General features: G+C 40.6%; 1 protein-coding gene across 1 annotated transcript in view; it reads right to left on the reverse strand.

Moving 5' to 3' along the window:
* LOC143909227 (uncharacterized) overlaps positions 1–12,534 on the reverse strand; it is a 29,566-nt gene extending 17,032 nt beyond the window's left edge. The window contains exons 1-7 of the mRNA XM_077427131.1: positions 12,483–12,534; positions 11,526–12,352; positions 11,189–11,286; positions 10,514–10,837; positions 10,239–10,441; positions 6,695–6,810; positions 6,296–6,617 (exon numbers count right to left, since the gene is read on the reverse strand). Coding sequence (XP_077283257.1) covers positions 6,296–6,617; positions 6,695–6,810; positions 10,239–10,441; positions 10,514–10,837; positions 11,189–11,286; positions 11,526–12,323 — 1,861 coding nt within the window. The 5' untranslated portion in view covers positions 12,324–12,352; positions 12,483–12,534. The remainder of the gene's footprint in view (positions 1–6,295; positions 6,618–6,694; positions 6,811–10,238; positions 10,442–10,513; positions 10,838–11,188; positions 11,287–11,525; positions 12,353–12,482) is intronic.
* Between the last annotated feature and the right edge of the window lie 6,004 nt (positions 12,535–18,538).

Raw genomic sequence — 18,538 nt, forward strand, 5'->3', positions numbered from 1 at the left:
CGCTAATTTCACGACGGACTCCCCCCCCCCCCCTGCTTATTCTCTGTATTTATACATATATAAAATACAGTCACCATACAAACAGAATTACAACCTGTTTTTATTATTATACAATTTCCTCCCTTTTTCCACATCACGCATCCCACGCACATTACGAAGGAGAAAGGGACATAGCAGAGCAGCCGACATCAGCAGAGACCAGACCACCGACGACGAAGGAAGGCACCTTGAGGAAACCAGCCCCGCCCAAGCTTACCACTAGCTATCTCAGAAAACCGACTTCCGGGGTGCTCTCGAGTTGAACATCCCTGGAGTCTGTACAAGCAGCATGAAAAAAGTTTTGTGTTGTCGAAGTTGTCTATGAAATTGCGCTCAAGAGTCCTGCACTCCTATGTTTGGTCGGTTTTGCTGTACGGATGCGAAACGTGAACGCTGTTAGTGGCATCTATGAACAGGATAGAGTCCTTTGAACTGTGGTGTTACCGGAGGATGCTAAAGATCTCGTGGAAGGAGCATGTAAGAAACGAAACAGTCCTCCAGCTTCTTCATAAAAAGAGAGAGCTTCTTGACACGGTGAAGCGCCGTAAGATGGAATACTTTGGCCACATTATTCGCGGCCCCAAATATCGAATTCTACAAACAATCATAGAAGGGAAAATAGAAGGCAAACGGTGGCTTGGGAGAAAAAAAGCTCTCTTGGCTCTGGAACATCAGGTCATGGATGGGACTCGGTCTCGAAAAGTTATTTCGGCTTGCCCATGATAGGGAAGAATTCGCACGGGCCATAAACGATGTCTGCCCATGGTAGTCGCCTACGTCCGAATACGGATTCGGCATTAGAAGAAGAAGAAGACTAATAATCCAACTATGTATATACTCATTTTTATATATATATATATATTGTAGCGTTGCATAGGGAGACGCCCCGTGGACCGGTGACGTCATGGTGACGCCGACCAATGGTGGAGTCGGGCGTTGTGGCCAATGGCTACACCCGACTCCTTGACCAATGACTGTACTTGTTGACGTGTCATAAACGTGTATGCGCTGAGCGCTCTATGATATAAGAACGGTACGCTCTCGATCGGTGGCATTCGGATCCTGACCTCCACCGGACGAGCAGCAATAAAGAACTGGAACCTGCCTGCGTGTTTTCTTGTACCTCGACCTGACTCCACTTACCTTTGAATACTCTTCACTGGTGTCAGAAGTGGGATCTACATGGTTGAGACAAGGAGCCACAAAGGTGCGGATTCGGGGTCTTCATCGCTGCCGGAAGAAATGGAGCCGAATCGAGAACAAAGCCCTGGGGAGCCGAGCAACGGAGGACGGAGACGGGAGGAGCAGAGGAGCCGGGTGTCGAGGAGCCGGGTGCCAAGGACACCGGAACCGAGCTACAAGGAGCTAAGCCAGGGAATGGCGAGCTGCCAAGAGCAGGTCCAGTCCCTGCAAAACACCTTCGCCACGTTTTTGCAGTCCTGGGAGAAGTCTGCGACACCAACGCAGCCGAAAGCCGACGTACATCCAGAACCACCGAGGAGATCAGAGGTATGTTACGAGGACAGGCGGACCACACAGCGAGACACGTACGGGGTGCGGCAACATTCCCACCGGTACGAATACACCACGTTCGACGGTACTGAACGGTGGAAGGACTTCCTCAACCACTTCGAGTTTGCTGCACGGCTGAACAAGGAGACGACGAACCTGGAGGACCGACTGTGCTGCCAACTCCGAGGTGCGGCCGCCATTTTCGCCAGTCAGCTGCCATCGACGCTGAGCTACGACGAATTGACGGAAGAGCTGGCACAACGTTTCAGAAGACAGGGCACACCGATTGCATGCCATGCGGCAGCGGAACAGAGAAGATGGAGTGCGGAAGAACCAGCCGCGGACCACGTAGACGCGATACGAGCCCTCTGCGAAGACATGCTGGAGGGCGTCCACACGAACGCCGAAGCAGTCGAACGCATGACCGTGTGCATAGCGGCGAACTCCTTCACGTACCCCAGTCTACGGGCCAAACTTGGCGCGCTCCGGATCACCCCGACTACAGCGGACGTGATAACCAGAGCCGACGCAACACGACAAGCCGTCATCTTCGAAGCGAAGGAACAACGGTCGGCACAACCAACGTCGAGAACAGTACGTCCCGACGCGGGAGCGTTCAGACCATCTCGACCGGCCGTGCGACCCCCACGATGGGTGTCATCGGACCAGACAGCGCGACCAGCCACTACCACTCCAACGTGTTGGAACTGCGGACAAACGGGACACATTAGCCGGTTGTGCCGCAAGAAGAGGGTCCGGAAGCTAGAGCCAACGAACGACGAGGATGAAGACGACGAGGAGGAGGCGGCTTCGGGAAACGAGCAGTGATCGGCCTGTTACGGGTCAGACCGATCACCGGTGCACGCAAAACACCCGGAGTGAAAAAACTGGACGGCAGCGGCACGGCCGGCTCGTTTGTCGTGAAAGGAGAGATCGGAGGCGTGCCGTGTCGAATGGTGGGGGACACCGGGGCGTGCATCACGGTGATCAACCCGGAACTGTTCGCGAAGATCTCTCCTAAAGATTACACCGTCGTGAAGGGCCATTACAGCAGAGCGCGGCAAGCGGCGGGCCAAACCATCAAGATCCACCGATGGATACGGGTGACCCTTAATCTGCAGGGCGAAAAGTTTCCGTGGAACGTAGCGGTGGCGGATATCCAGGATCCCATATTGTTGGGACTGGACGCACTGAGACATGTCCGAGCTACGTTCGAGTTGGGCGGAGAGGAGAAGTGTATCATCAGGGGCGTGCAACGCGAGAAAGGCAAGAAAAACGCACCTGCTGTCAAGAGCATCCGCGGGGAAGTACCCCACCCGAAGATCACGGCGTTACTCGAGAGGGCCGATATTCTGCCAGAAGAGAAACGGCGCCTCGAGACCATGATTCGGGAAAATCGGAAAGCGTTCGCCCGGGACGAGAAGGACCAAGGAAGGACCACCAAGGCGGTCCACACCATCGACGTGGGAGACGCGAAGCCGATGAAACAGCCGCCGAGAAGGATACCGCTAGCACGGAAAGAGGAAGTACGCGCTATGATCGACGACTTACTGAAGCAGGGCGCGATAGAACCGGGGCACGGGCCGTGGGCGTCACCGGTAGTTCCGGTCGCCAAAAAGGACGGGTCGCTAAGGATGTGCGTGGACTACCGGAAACTGAACACCGTCACCAAAATAGATTCACACCCCATCCCGAGGATCGACGACACTTTCGACCAGTTGAACGGAGCGAGCTATTTCAGCACACTGGATCTGCAGAGCGGATTCTGGCAGGTACCGGTCGCCCCGGAAGACCGCGAGAAGACAGCGTTCGTAACAGAGTTCGGTCTGTTTCAGTTCAAAGTGATGCCATTCGGGTTGTGTAACGCGCCAGCGACGTTCGTACGGTTAATGACAAAAGTGGTCGGTGACATAAGCAATGTCCTCGTGTATCTAGACGACATTATCGTGCACAGCAAAACTTACGACGAACACTTGGTGCATTTAAACAATGTGTTCGAACGGATACAGGCAGCCGGCCTTAAATTGAATGCAGACAAGTGTCGATTGTGCTGCCGCGAGGTCGAATTTCTGGGACACCGAGTGTCAGCCGAAGGAATTTCGACAGATCCGAAGAAAGTCCAAACCGTGCGGGACTGGACGACTCCGAAAACACAAACCCAAATGCGCAGCTTCCTGGGACTGGCCACGTACTACCGAAAATTTGTGCGCAATTTCGCCGAGATCGCGAAACCACTCCATCAGCTAACGGAAAAAGGGCGCGAGTTCAAGTGGACACCGACGTGCGAACAAGCGTTCGAAAAGTTGAAAGAAGCGCTGACTACCACGCCAATTATGTCGTATCCCCAGCCGGGAGAGCGATATGTGTTGGACACCGACGCCAGTCAACATAGCATCGGTGCAGTTTTGTCTCAAGTTCAAGGGGGGGTGGAGAAAGTGATCGGGTATTTCAGCCGGACAATGAACAAACCCGAACAAAACTATTGCGTGACCCGAAAAGAACTATTGGCGGCAATTAAAGCCATTCAACACTTCCACCACTACCTATCGGGCTCGAAGTTCACGTTACGAACCGACCACTCAGCGTTAACGTGGCTGAAGAACTTCAAAAGACCGGAGGGCCAGTTGGCGAGGTGGCTGGAAATTCTGGGCCAGTACAACGTGACCATCATTCATCGACCGGGGATAAAGCACGGGAACGCGGACGCACTATCGCGAAGGCCGTGTACGGAAGAGTGTCCCAAATGCTCACGCGCAGAGACAACCGATCAAGAAAACGACTCGGCCCGAACGGAACCAGTAGAACCCGCAGAACCGGAAGCACGAGTAGCCCTCGTAGGGATCTTGCCCAACGAGATGACAAACTCGACGATCGACAAAATCGTCGAGTGGAAGAACGCCGGAACGAGACCACCGTGGGAAACAGTATCTGCTGAGGAGCAGGAACTGAAAATACTGTGGACCCAATGGGACGCATTGGAGGTGGAAGGCGGTAAGCTGTACCGGAGATGGGAGAACACCGCGGGAACACGTCACACAAAGCAGCTGGTGGTGCCGACTGAGAAGATACCCGAAATCATGTGGGAGATGCACAACGCGCCCACGGGGGGCCACTTCGGTATCAATAAAACGTACCGAAACGTGCGCCAAAAATATTACTGGCCGACGTGTCGAATCGACGTCACCCAGTGGTGCGAACGATGCGCACAGTGCGGGGCCCACAACGGACCACACCGAAGGAATCGCGGGGCACTTCAACCGTACCTTTCGGGGACGCCACTACAACGAATGGCAGTCGACATTCTGGGTCCACTCCCGGCCACCGAACGAGGAAACCGATACATACTGGTGGCCATGGACTACTTCACGAAGTGGCCGGAAGCGATTCCACTACCGAACCAGGAGGCAGAGACCGTAGCAGACGCCCTGGTAGAACAAGTGTTCACGCGGCTAGGCGTCCCGAACGAGCTGCACTCTGACCAGGGACGAAACTTCGAGTCGAAGTTGTTCCGTCAGGCACTGGACCGGCTGGGCGTACACAAAACGAGAACAACACCATACCGACCTCAGTCCGATGGAATGGTCGAGCGACTCAATCGAACCATGCGGGCGCACTTGACGAAGTTCGTCAACGACGAGCAGGACGACTGGGACACGCTGGTTCCGCACTTCCTCATGGCATATAGAGCGGCCCAACACGATGCGACAGGAGCATCACCAGCAGCCATGATGTACGGACGAGAACTGCGCATGCCGGCGGACCTACTATATGGGGGCCCTCCACCAGACAGCGAACCTCAAGATCCACACCGATATACCACGAAGTTGACCGAAGGCATGGCCAAGGTACATCGGTTCGCCAGAGCCCACCTCCGGATGCAGAATAGCCGTATGAAGACGCGATACGACGTCCGCAGAACCGAACCGGCGTACGAAACAGGTGACCGAGTATGGCTGTACAACCCTGCCAAGACTCCAGGGCTTTCACCAAAGCTGCAATCGTTGTGGGAAGGACCGTACACCATAGTGACTAAACTTAGTGACGTAGTATATAGGATACGCAGGGAATTCGACGGCTCAAACCGATTAATGGTGGTGCACCTGGATAGACTCGCAAGGTATAAGGCCGTCGAATATTGACTGTAATTGTATGTAGCTGTTTTGTAATTGTAAATTAATGTGTAAATTAATGTGTAAATTAATGTGTAAATTAATGTGTAAATTAAGGTGTAAATTGGTGGGTCGATCGGGACGATCTCTCTTAAGAGGGGGGTTGTGTAGCGTTGCATAGGGAGACGCCCCGTGGACCGGTGACGTCATGGTGACGCCGACCAATGGTGGAGTCGGGCGTTGTGGCCAATGGCTACACCCGACTCCTTGACCAATGACTGTACTTGTTGACGTGTCATAAACGTGTATGCGCTGAGCGCTCTATGATATAAGAACGGTACGCTCTCGATCGGTGGCATTCGGATCCTGACCTCCACCGGACGAGCAGCAATAAAGAACTGGAACCTGCCTGCGTGTTTTCTTGTACCTCGACCTGACTCCACTTACCTTTGAATACTCTTCAATATTATAAAATCTTATAACCAATTTTTGAGTCACATCTAACAAACCGATTTTATTTAAAATTTGCACTGATCTATGACAATACAACATTCTATCAAAATTTGAATTGCCAGTCGAAAAAAAAAGTTTAATATCTCTATCTCTCTGGTACTTCGCTGTTCATTGTTACTTACCGTTATTCAAAAATGAGATGAAATCGTTGTTCACGTCAGTTGTTTGATTTTTACTCAACATCACACCAACAATGGGATCTGGTCCTTCAAATCCAATTCCGGTCACTCCTACTACTAAATTTTGTGCGCTGGCATGTATTCCACCTTCAGAAACATTAACTTTATTCAAGATAGTATTATCAACTTCTAAAATAAAAATTTTCGGCCTCTTTTCAACGCCATTTAATTCGTCGACCAAAAGTTGAACGTCATCTTTGGTGATATCGTCCTTATTGAAAATATATTCTACTGTCTCCTTAAACGTATTAGGATTTCTAACAAACTAAAACAGAATAACGCTAGTTAAGGGAAATTATATAAAAATATAAATGCCAAATGAATAAACAAATTCCACATTACTTCATAACAATTGTTTTTTGATTCATTGTGACATTCAAAAGGTCTACACAAACCGAAGTCACCAGAATATTTGCAAAATAAAAAGCGATTACCATCTTTGATGACGCTGCTATTATCTGAAATAAATAAAAGTATATATCTTGAATACATTTCTTAATTTAGCCGTGAACTGAAGCGGGAAAAGAATATACAGGAACACATGAAAACATGTGTGATCAAATTAAAAGATAGAAAGACAGTTCAACTATAATATGTTGTGATCTCAATCCAGTGCCAGCTCCGCAGATTTTTTTATATAAATTTTATTTTAAAAAATATGTACATTAAAATGGATAAAAAAATAATGACCGCTGTGACCTATGTATGTTACCTTAATGCATCACGCCGACGCCGGTCTTACGTAAAAGCAACAACAAAAACTAAATTAATTATCAATCATTCATGTTAAATCTCATGAAACTGACAAGTTCATCAACGCGATAATCAAACAAGTCAAAATACTCCCTTATCACGTTAAGGAACCGGAAAGCCTCTACAAGAGATGAAATACCAAAAGTAGACGTTCTCGCACAATAGGTTGAAAAAGTCGACTTTCAAGAGCCCAAAATTTAAGCTCCGATAAAATCAAAGGGTTGTCATTACTTCCCTTTAATATTCCAAAGAAGGAATTTGCATATGGCAAGAATCCTTCTCGAAGATAGTGAGTCGAAACCTAAGATATCGTGCAAAAAAATGTGAGAAATAAATACAGGATCGAGGAAACTTATTTTGTACTCTGTCAATCAAGGGAAAGAATTTCGTTTCACTGGAACTGATAAACCCAAACTCTAAAATGCTCCAAACAAGAAAACAATAAATCAACCCGATAATGTTTGGGTCTGGTTCACTGCATCGAAAGTCGAAAGATTGAAAAGCAAATATTGGAAAGCAAAGATCGAAAATCGAAAGATCTTAAGTCGAAAGATCGAAAAGAATGTATGCATGGTAAACGGTACTATGTATATATGTATAGGTATAATATGGAACAGCTTGTTCCTCTTGTATCCTGCCCGCGCAAATTAAGTAAGGCTGTACGACAAAAAGAGAGATAATTTGTCCGCACGCCACTGATATATTTATTTATTTATTTAATAGTTTTATAAACTACCCGCTCTTCATATGAACATCGTCATAAATATTTTGATTTTTCGACTTTCGATGCGGTAACAGCCACCGATAATATTTGCATCTTGATAGTAGTGAGCTTTACGCAAAAAAATCCAAGCATTTTGGTAGCCTTACGGCACATATTTGTAATACATATAAGTCGACAATTTGAAGTCACTCCTAAATATAATAGTATGCCAAGATCCACAGATGAGTCAGCTCTCGGTAACTGATAGTTCTGAAAGCTATAAAAAAACTTAATAGAGGATAGTGGCCTTGAATAAGAAGTAATATGACACTTTGTCAAACTGAACGGTAGACGATTATTAATAGACCATTCACAACAATTCTAGGTCATTATAGTTGGAATGCCTACTGACTGTTCTAAAAATCTTCAAGTCATCAGCAAAAAGGAAAATTCAGAGTGATTAATCGACATACCAATATCATTAACTATCGTATATAATAATTGTCTAATGCGTGTGTGTGAAGTGCTGCCCGTTAACCCTGCTCCGTCTTTCTTTCTCCCCTTGGAATCGTATATTGTGGAAAGAGACGCGGCATAGTGTGGGCACAAAAGTGGGCTTTGCGCATGCCCGATGCTCTTACACTTGGGCAGTGGATATCGTATATAATAATTATTTGGTTTATGTTGGCCTCATTTGCTGCCAACATCACCCCCACTCAATACGATCCATCGCATCTTTCCTAAGAGAAAGGAAATTTCAGGTCAAACTCAAGGACCACATATCAACTCAGCGAGGCATCTCCGCTGGGGTTCCCCAAGGCTCCATCCTCGGCCCCACACTATTCTACCTGTACACACACGACATACCCACTCCTACACATAGGTACACAAACATAGCACAGCATGCCGATGACACCATCTTAGCGAGCTCCGTCGGCCCCAAGGGAATCTCGCTCGCCCTCCAGAAGTACTCGGACCAACTGGTAGCGTGGTACGACAAATGGCTGATGAAAATCAACCCGGACAAAAGTCAGGCAATATTCTTCTCCAGACGTAAAAAAAACGGTGTAAACCAGCCAAGCCAGTCATTATAAATGACCAACCAGTCAACTGGACCACGTCTACCCGCTACCTGGGGGTAATAATCGACCGCAAATTAACCTGGAGACCCCACATCACTAACGCTGTGCGTAGAGCTAGGGCAGTTGTGTCAAAGCTTTACCCACTATGCAAACCAAACAGCAAGCTCTCGCTTAAAAACAAGTGCTTGCTGTATAAATCCATCATCCGCCCACAAATCACGTACGCGAGCCCCGTGTGGGCTCACACTACCATCTCCACAGATCCATACTCACACTACAGACAGTTCAAAACAAATTCTTGCATGCCGCGGGCAACTACGACTGGTACACAAAAAACAACATAATTCACAATGACCTAAACATTGACTACCTTGAAAAACACGTACACAAACTTGTCGTGAACTATTTCAAGTCTCTCGGCAAGATAGACAACCCCCTGATCAATTCCCTCAGTGAGACCAAACTCACGTTCAATCAAAGACCCATCGACATTTTGAAGATGGGTATAGGCTAAAACTAGTATTTAGTCAAATTTAATCAGAAAACCACCACCCAACGGTCTCAAACCTGTTAACCACCCACTAACACACTAACCCAGACAATATCCCACAGATGATGCACTAATTTCGCTTAGTGTTGCAGACTAAAAAAAAAACATACCATAAGCGAACAGCTGCCAGCCCGCACTACAACATCAACGCGAACTAGATCAGATACAATACGATAGATCGATAGTCATGGAGTGAACTCCAAGGAACTATCTTTAAAATATTAACCACTACCTGTCGGCCGATCAAATGGCGGCTTCCGTTGATTCGAATTGTGATTTCTTGCCGAGTACACAACTGTGTACATGCAGGCCACTAGTAAATAATAATTGACCGAGGTTAGACCCTTGTAGTACACCAGATGAAGCGTGATAATCATTCGATCCATAAATACCGCAAGAAACATACAGATTTTTGTTAAAAAAAGCGGACTAAATTACCAGGCAAGTCAAATTTAGAAGGCTTTCGAATAAGAATGCCATAAAAGCTTTTCAATGGGCCGAACGGGGCCGTTTAAAATGTGTAGGACTGACACCAGACGAAAACATATACATATTATATGGGGCTTAAATACCGGTTGCTGCTACGGCTGTTAAAAGATAAGAATCGAATATGTACATATGTATACTCCAATCAGATGGGACACGTGGCGAGGGTGACGAAATGTACATAATGCCTAACTACACCACACCACGTCTATATGGATTGGTCATCAATAATTATCATTATTGAATTCTTCGATTTCCTATTGATTCAAACTATCAAACGCACTCCTCACAAGCTCAATAGATGCAACCTACCTGCTGCAATAGTTTCCCTTAAAATTTGTTGACAAAGCAAACTTTCAATCTTAACAATTTCGCCAAGGTCCGATTCAGAAATTTTAATTCTATCCATTACACTTTTGGATATATCAATACGAAACACAACACTCGAATTGGTGTAGATGTGTTTCAGTCTATATGCATTTGAATTCGTTTCCATTAAATAAGACTTGAAGAAACTGCAAATAAATGTCAAATATTCAATCTTTATATGCAATCTTACGCTGATTAGTCATGAAAATTTTACATACCTGGAATTTTTAAATTTTTCCAGATAATGTTGTTTAATGTCGAAAACATCGGAGGGTTTTTCAAATTCAAATTGGATGTCATAAGTGTTTAGCCAATTATATTCGCTCTTGACAAATGATAACTTGTTAGTTTCAATGTATTTATCACCGTTGTCAGTGACACACCAATAGTCACCACATCCGTCTGTTTCCACTTCAAAAGTTGATGAATTTGAAATTTTCAAGCCGACATTTGTCGGATGGAACTCCATAGAATCAGTAAAACATATGATGTCATGTATTGATACAGCGCTCCTGTTTTCAACGGAAACAGATATCCCATTTCTAGGATAAGAGAAATTATTGAACCGGTTTTTAATATTAATAATATACATACAATTTTAATTTTAATTTAAATATAATCAATATCATTTTCGATACATTATTATTTAATTTCTAATGAATTTAACAGTTATTATTATAATACAGCTATATTTTTTTTAATCATTTTTAGACAAGATGTTTCGCACATGTTACTAAAAGTGTTTCGCAACCCCAAAAGGGCTAAGAACCACTAATATAGAGTCCAATACTTCCAGACCGATGTTTCCAGGGGCGTCAGTTGGGGGGGGGGGGGTGCTGGGTTGACGCCCCTGGATGCTTCATATAATCATTTAAAAATGTATCAATACTTACGAATTTCTCCAAATTTCCAGTGGCATTTCTGTTTTTTTAACCAAAAGTTCACATTTCACCTTGTCCGTCATTCGATATCCACGAAACAGTCCCGCATCCTTAAATTAGATCATGTCAAAATTAGAACATTCAAAGTAATCAATGTGAATTTTTCATTTTAAAGAGAAAATGTGTAGGATCGAAGTTAGATAAACTAGTGCATGTAGATACAAACGTATACGCAGATTAGAGTATTTCAGACAGCACCTGGCAAGTAGCTTGCTTATGTAACCATCATAGCTAGTATCTCGCATCTGTACTTCCATTATACACTTGCTCTCATAAAAATTCGACTCACGGCTGATACATTTCTCGTTAATAAAATGCTTCGGCTTTCCTTGTTCACGTAGCAATATACACCATCTTCTAATGTTATTTTTGCATTTAGACCTTGCTTACTTAGTATTTGGCATTTTCTTTTTTCATCATCATTGGATACAAATAATTTGTTTTCATTTATAAAAGTTAGACACGATTCTAGACTGTTTGAGTATTTGATCCGCTTACACGACCAATTTCTGAAAGGTGCATACCTGATGATCGCACGAATTACATATAATCTGGGGAGTTCATCTGTGCAACTTTTAACTGTGAAATTTTGAGTTTCAACATCGATTGCTAGACATCTGAAACTACTGTTGTTTTCAGATAAACCGTTGACTATATCCAACAACAAAGGCTTCCCCATAGTTTGACGTTCATGATTCCAATTGAAGAAAATGCCTCCATCATAAGCACGTTTGTAATCGGTCCAGAACAATCCTCTCAAATTTTTATTATTCTGGTCGACCAATGTAGAAAAATTCAATGGATTTAGATTTATACTACGTTCAATATATCTATCGTCTTGTTTTCCAATTTTTATATATACACAAACGTTTTCACCATTTTGCACCATTAATTTAAATTTTTCCGGACAGACGTGCATATAATCAAAAATAAATTCGTTCATACAGTATTTGTTCTCTCCATAGCCACCACTTTTTTTGGCATATATTGAATCATTCTGTGCAATTAGTTCAATTTTTTGGGCTTCTACCATTATTTTGATGTGATGTGAACACAAAATGAAGATTGAAAACCACACAACTTCCATTTTTCACCTTTTTGTGGAACAGCTTAATTCTGTAATAAAAAAATAATAAATAATAAGACAGCTGTACAGCGGTATCTGACTGGTACGTCAGACTCGTTCCTCGAAAGCAAACAGAATGATGCGAATTAAAATAATGTAAAAATATACAATAATATGTACGTGAAATTGTCAATGATCACATTCCTTACTGTTGAGAATTCTAAATGGAAGTGATGGATTTCCTATCAAATGAGTTATATCAACGGATGAGGGAAAATGAATCATTTAAGTGACCAAAAAGTGATCGGAATACATTACATACATACATATATAGTGGCGTGCGGTGAAATTCTCTTTCTTTTTGTCGTACTGATAAGGATTGCAAAAATACCTGGAATTTCCGATACCGGTATTATCGAAATAAAAAAAAATATAAATACTGGTATTACTGGTACTTTTGGTATTTTTTTTTTTTAATTAATTAATTTTCTATAAAAAACAATATTGCTTCCGATATTCCGAACACCGCTTGCATGTTTCAACATGTTTATTGAAAAATACGCCAAACCCAAACATTCAAATACAGGATATTCGGGTATAAAACTGTAGAGTAGGCACGTCCCAGGTATAAAGAATTATAATATTTCGTAGAAAGTAGTGTTTTTTGTGTTATTTTTGGTTTTTTTTTCTTTGCACTTTCAACTTATGTTTATATATTTTATTATTAATAATATTACATTTAAAACATTTAATAATATAGTGTGGCGTAGGCAAAAAGGAGCCGCCGTTTTAATTTGATTCGAGGATTATCTCCCGCCTTAAGAGCAGTCGGGGGCTAACAATGAAGACCCCCGAATCAACTTAGTTGTCGGTAAGTGGTCGGTAACGCCACTCAGTCACTTCCCGCTAGAGTTCTCAGAAATGGAAAACTCATTAATGATGTGATATGATTTTTGATGTTTCGTCGGTTTCTTCTTTTTTTTACAATATTGTTACGTACGCCGTGGATTGAGCGAATTGTACTTAGACCAACGGATATCTGTTATCGGATTAACTAAATGCATGCACTTACTTCTAAAGATTATATCTGGACTCTAAGTGCATTTAGGCTAAACAATTACCGATATTAGTTATTTCTCAGAATCGCTACGGGAAGACCCAATGTCTTGGAAATACATATCCGAATACGTGACTATACAACAGGTAAACAGATTAGGCGTCCTGAGAGATCTACCCTTTATAGGGCGGTACGTAGGCGATATAATTCATTCTGGACTGAGCAGTGACAATACGTGTATCTCCTGAATCATCAACAAATGCTGTGAAACGACTGTTGGCCTTTTGACTTGGATCCTCCACCCACCCCTACGCAACAATATGTATTTAAAAAAGTTATAAATTAATCACTCGAAGCTGGACAGAAAACCGAAATAACCGCTATTTTTTCCGGAATCGAAATTATGTAAACATACATATGTATGTGGGTATATGATTGCGTATTTAACTTAATACCATTAAATAAAAAAATCCAAGGCGAGTATTCTGAGATCTATCGATCCAAAGCTGAACGTTCAATAATTTACACAAGCCACCGCTATTTAGTCAATCGTTTTTGGATAATTTGCAACAAAAAAACAATCACACAAAATCACCACCAAACCTAGTTTGCAAGCGACCTGAATGCAACTAAATAAAATATCATTTTTTTCGAAAAATTAGTTAAATGATATTTTCATCGGACCTCTATACCTTTCACTCTCTAAAAATTAAGTATTAATATTTAGTGAAATGGCGATATATGTAGTAACATTTCATATTCACTCCCATATTAAAAAAAAATCTTATATATATATAAATCTTAAAAATCTTGTATATACAAGACCATACGCAAGGGCAAACCGCGTTCCATGCATTTAGCGTGTGGAGTGATAAATTAAAGATCGAAAACAATTAAAAAATGTACGAATTTGAAAAAAATCGATACTATCGGTATTTACTTTCTAATACCGGTTTTCGCAAGGGCTTATTTTCCTTCAAATACCGCTACTACCGATTTCGGTACTCTCGGTATTGCAATCCCTCACTCGTTCAGCCTTACTTAATATGCGTGAGCAGGTTACAAGGGGAACAGCCTGTTCCTCTTGTATCCTGCTCGCGCACATTAAGTAAGGCTGTACGACAAAAAGAGAGAGAATTTACCGCACGCCACTGGTTATATATGTATATGTATGTTCATATAAAAAAATTGAATGTGTCCACTCCTTTACATTTGAGGAACCCAAGAAGTATCAAAAAATCACTTAATAACATACACATACACATGTTCAATGTACATGCATATATTTTACACACATATTGGCTGTAATATGAGGGAATCTAAATTCCATTATTAATGTATGTATGTATGTATATCACGGATCGGTGATTACATCCCAAATATGAATCACTACCAGGATAACCGCCGCTACGAAAATCGCGTGCGCGATTTCACTTCGCACGAAAATTCGTCGCACAGGAAAATTGCCGTACAGAAAACTGCCCAAATATGCTCGGCAATTGCTTTTTTTACGGGATTTTTTTTATTATTATTTATTATTGAATTATTGGTGTAGTTATTCTGTAAGCGATTCACATTTGGGATGTAATCACCGAACCATGTATGTCACATGGAATGAATACACTCACATTACTTTTTAATCATCGTATATTTTTTTTTGTACATTTATTACAATGTACTCCTGGTATTTGTAACGGGATAGATAACAATTAATCTTGTTTATTATTGCTGTATATAATATTCAGATGTATGTACATGAACATAATGTCACACTAGATTAAAATTTATCATTCCTGAAATATTCATATACAATGTTGCTATTTAGCATACTAGTTTTTTTATTATTATTTTCGTGGAAATTTTATAATCTTAATTAACAAATAAAAATATATTTTTGTACTAGGAATAACACACCTCCATAGTTGCTGAACATGCGATAATCTTTAGCATGCTCACCAACTATAATTTAGAATTAGCTAGATGTTTTAATAATTACGTAGCTAGAAATAGGTATATGCATAATCATAAAATAAGAAATAGAAATAAATTAATTATAGGTAAAGCTAAGAAAACAAGAACTCCAGAAGGTGCTTTTAACGGGGGTGTTCAAATCTATAATGCCCTTCCTGAAAACATTAGAGGTTCTAATGACATTAGTGCTTTCTTGAAGGGTGTTAATTAATGGATGTGGAAGATGTAACTGTGTACATTAGTTAAAATGCATATGTACGATATATTATATTAGTCAGGGCTACCCTAAGAGGCGATTTGAGGGTGCAGAACACCCTGTCGCCGAAGCCCCAAAGGGCGCCAAGCTCCACGAAAAAAAATTATATATGTTCATTTTATATGTCAAAAATTATATACATATGTCAAAAAGAATATGTTCCATAGTCATTTGGTACAATTATTTTTAAGTAGAATTAATGTACATAGTAAGTCATATGTTGCAAAAAGCTGATATAGTGATGCCTACAATATTAGAAATGCTTTGTTTGATTTTTTCATTTTATTATTTTTAATTTTTTTGCGGGGGGGGTGCAAATTTTGGATGTGCACCTAGGCGCCAACTACTCTTAGAGTGGCCCTTATTATAGTTTGTTATGTTGGTTGTATGTTTTTACTATCAATTTCTATTAAATAAAAAAATAATAATACATCAATGTTAATTGACGGTAAATAAATAGGGGAAACGGCATAGTCGTTAGCCGCTTAAACTATTTCAATGAAATAAGTACATTCAAAAGTATAATTTTTAACAATAATTGAAACATCTATAGCAAAAACCCATTTAAAAATATAAAAAAAATAATCTGAATTCAATTACTTCACTATTTAATTCACTCGCCGTTAATGATGATTCATTTGCAAAATCACGAGTAAAGGTATATCGATTAAGAAAAATAAAATCACCCATTTTCCCGATCTGCGAAGAATTTTTAGATGATTTATATTTATTTTTAATGAGTTGATACCCAAATAAATGTATTTCATTAATATTTTTGATATTTTTACCTAAATATATACACTTGATGTGATGACTATTTAATGTGTGACAACTAACACTATGATGATTATTTAATATATGTAATAAAGGAAGCACAGAGCTAAAGACGATGAAATCGCTCGCATTTATTGTGAGAGGCGCGTAGAGCTTACGGCCAAATATTGAGTACTGGCAACACTAGCACTTTGACAGCCAGTATTTGAAAATTCGGTTGTATCTCTCGGCTGATTTGCAACAAATTACCGGTAAACTCTGCAAAATACTATTCTATTCCTTAAATTTTAATCGATCCATCCATTTTTAAATCACTATTATAATCTAAATACAACATAAATGTATTTCCCCAGAAACTTGCTAAAAAAAAAAATTTGCATCTTCATATTTGCCCCTCAATGCATGTAAGTCATTCACCTGTAGAAGACTACTCGATAATCATCATCAAACAAGGAAAAGTCCAATTCACATCAAAACTGTTACAAAATGAAACATATTTCTCATACTAATATTACAAATTTTACTTTACTTTATACAAAGTATTAATATGTTAACTATTGTTTCCAGTTCTTTTCCTTATTGGAGCTATTTGGATTTGTTTGAAGCTATAAAGAATTCGAATGCAAGAGAAGTTCCATCCGTTGTATAATCTCAGGTCTCACATGGAAGAAACCCATACAAGTGCTGCATTTCAAAGGTTTCAAAGGTATATTTTGTTTGGATCAATTTTTTTATATATATAGAATGTCACTTTATACTGTATTATCAGTACTGAATCCTATTTATTATTAATATTTAGTATTATTCCAGTGGTTGATTGAAAATTCTGCATAATGGCTAACGTTGACTATCAATTGATTTCTCCGTAGCTATTTTAAGAGTAATTTACTGATTAACAGTTCCTCCTTCGATAAACTTACAGTCGGAATCTGTTTGTTTAAGATAAACAGATTCCGACAAAATTTAGATATATTCTATGTTATATTTCCAGATAACTAATTAAAAAGGAAGTGGAAACATTGATTTCTTTGTAGAAATGTCATCGTCATCTTCCAATTCTTCATAGCATAGTTGATTATTCATAAGTGATTAAGATTCCGGAGATCAGAGAATGTTGATGCACCCAAAAGTCACTCGAATACAGTTACTGTTCCTCATTGTGCCATTTAGCTGATTCTTACACTGTCAATTTCGAAGATTCGCCTCTTATCTTACGTTTTGGACTCGTTACAGTTCTAGTAAGACCCTATTGCTCCTCTGATCCGTGCCGTGTTGCTCCACGTATCTGATAATCATAATCACGACACCGAGGAACAACGCGTCATCATTTTAAATCTTACATATTTAGTATAATTCTTTTGGGTTACTTTTTATTTATGTATTTAAAAATACTTGGGAGAGCCGATAGAAGCTATTTGTCAATTATAATAACAATAAATAATGACTAGAGGAAGTCTAAATTAAAATACAATAAGAATAAACTACAAAAACATATTAATTTTTAGTTTATTTCAGGGCTGTTGAGTCCGCAGTCATATAAAATCTCCCGACTCTGTCTCCTTTTCATTATTTTCTTAAATGAATAGTATTACGGTATGTGTCGACTGACTATAATCTCCCATTTTATTGAAGTAAATCCACCAATGAATTCAAATTTAATAATCTCTCTATGAAAGTATTGAATTTCAATTACATTATAATGAAAATTGTTGAATGGAACGTACATATTATGTTGTGGCCAAAATCTATTGATTCCTCCGACTTACTTATTTTTATTCTCATTTTTTGTATGAAATTCATAAACATACGTACAGTATGAATATATGTATTTATTTACTTGTTATTTATACCCATTTGATTAGCAATAATTCAATTTTTATTGAATTTTTTATATTTTGAAAATCGCCATTTTTATTACTAGCAATATTTATACATTGGCAAGAAAAGTCTATCTTACTGAAATCGTTCAAGTTGGAGTCAGAGTCGGTCAATTTTGATCTGACTCCACAGCCCTGGTTTTTACAAGGTTTTTCTTAGTTTAATTTCATATATTAGGTTTATGTTACTCATTTATTTGAGGAAATTAAAAAATAATAATTTTCTATTTATTTATTTATTGTAAGAAATATATCTTTGTAGTGTTACAGGGACGAATAGAGATGGTATAAAAATAGCAGT

This window comes from Arctopsyche grandis, chromosome 3 (genome assembly GCF_051622035.1).
Source record: "Arctopsyche grandis isolate Sample6627 chromosome 3, ASM5162203v2, whole genome shotgun sequence".
In the NCBI taxonomy this organism is placed as follows: domain Eukaryota; kingdom Metazoa; phylum Arthropoda; class Insecta; order Trichoptera; family Hydropsychidae; genus Arctopsyche; species Arctopsyche grandis.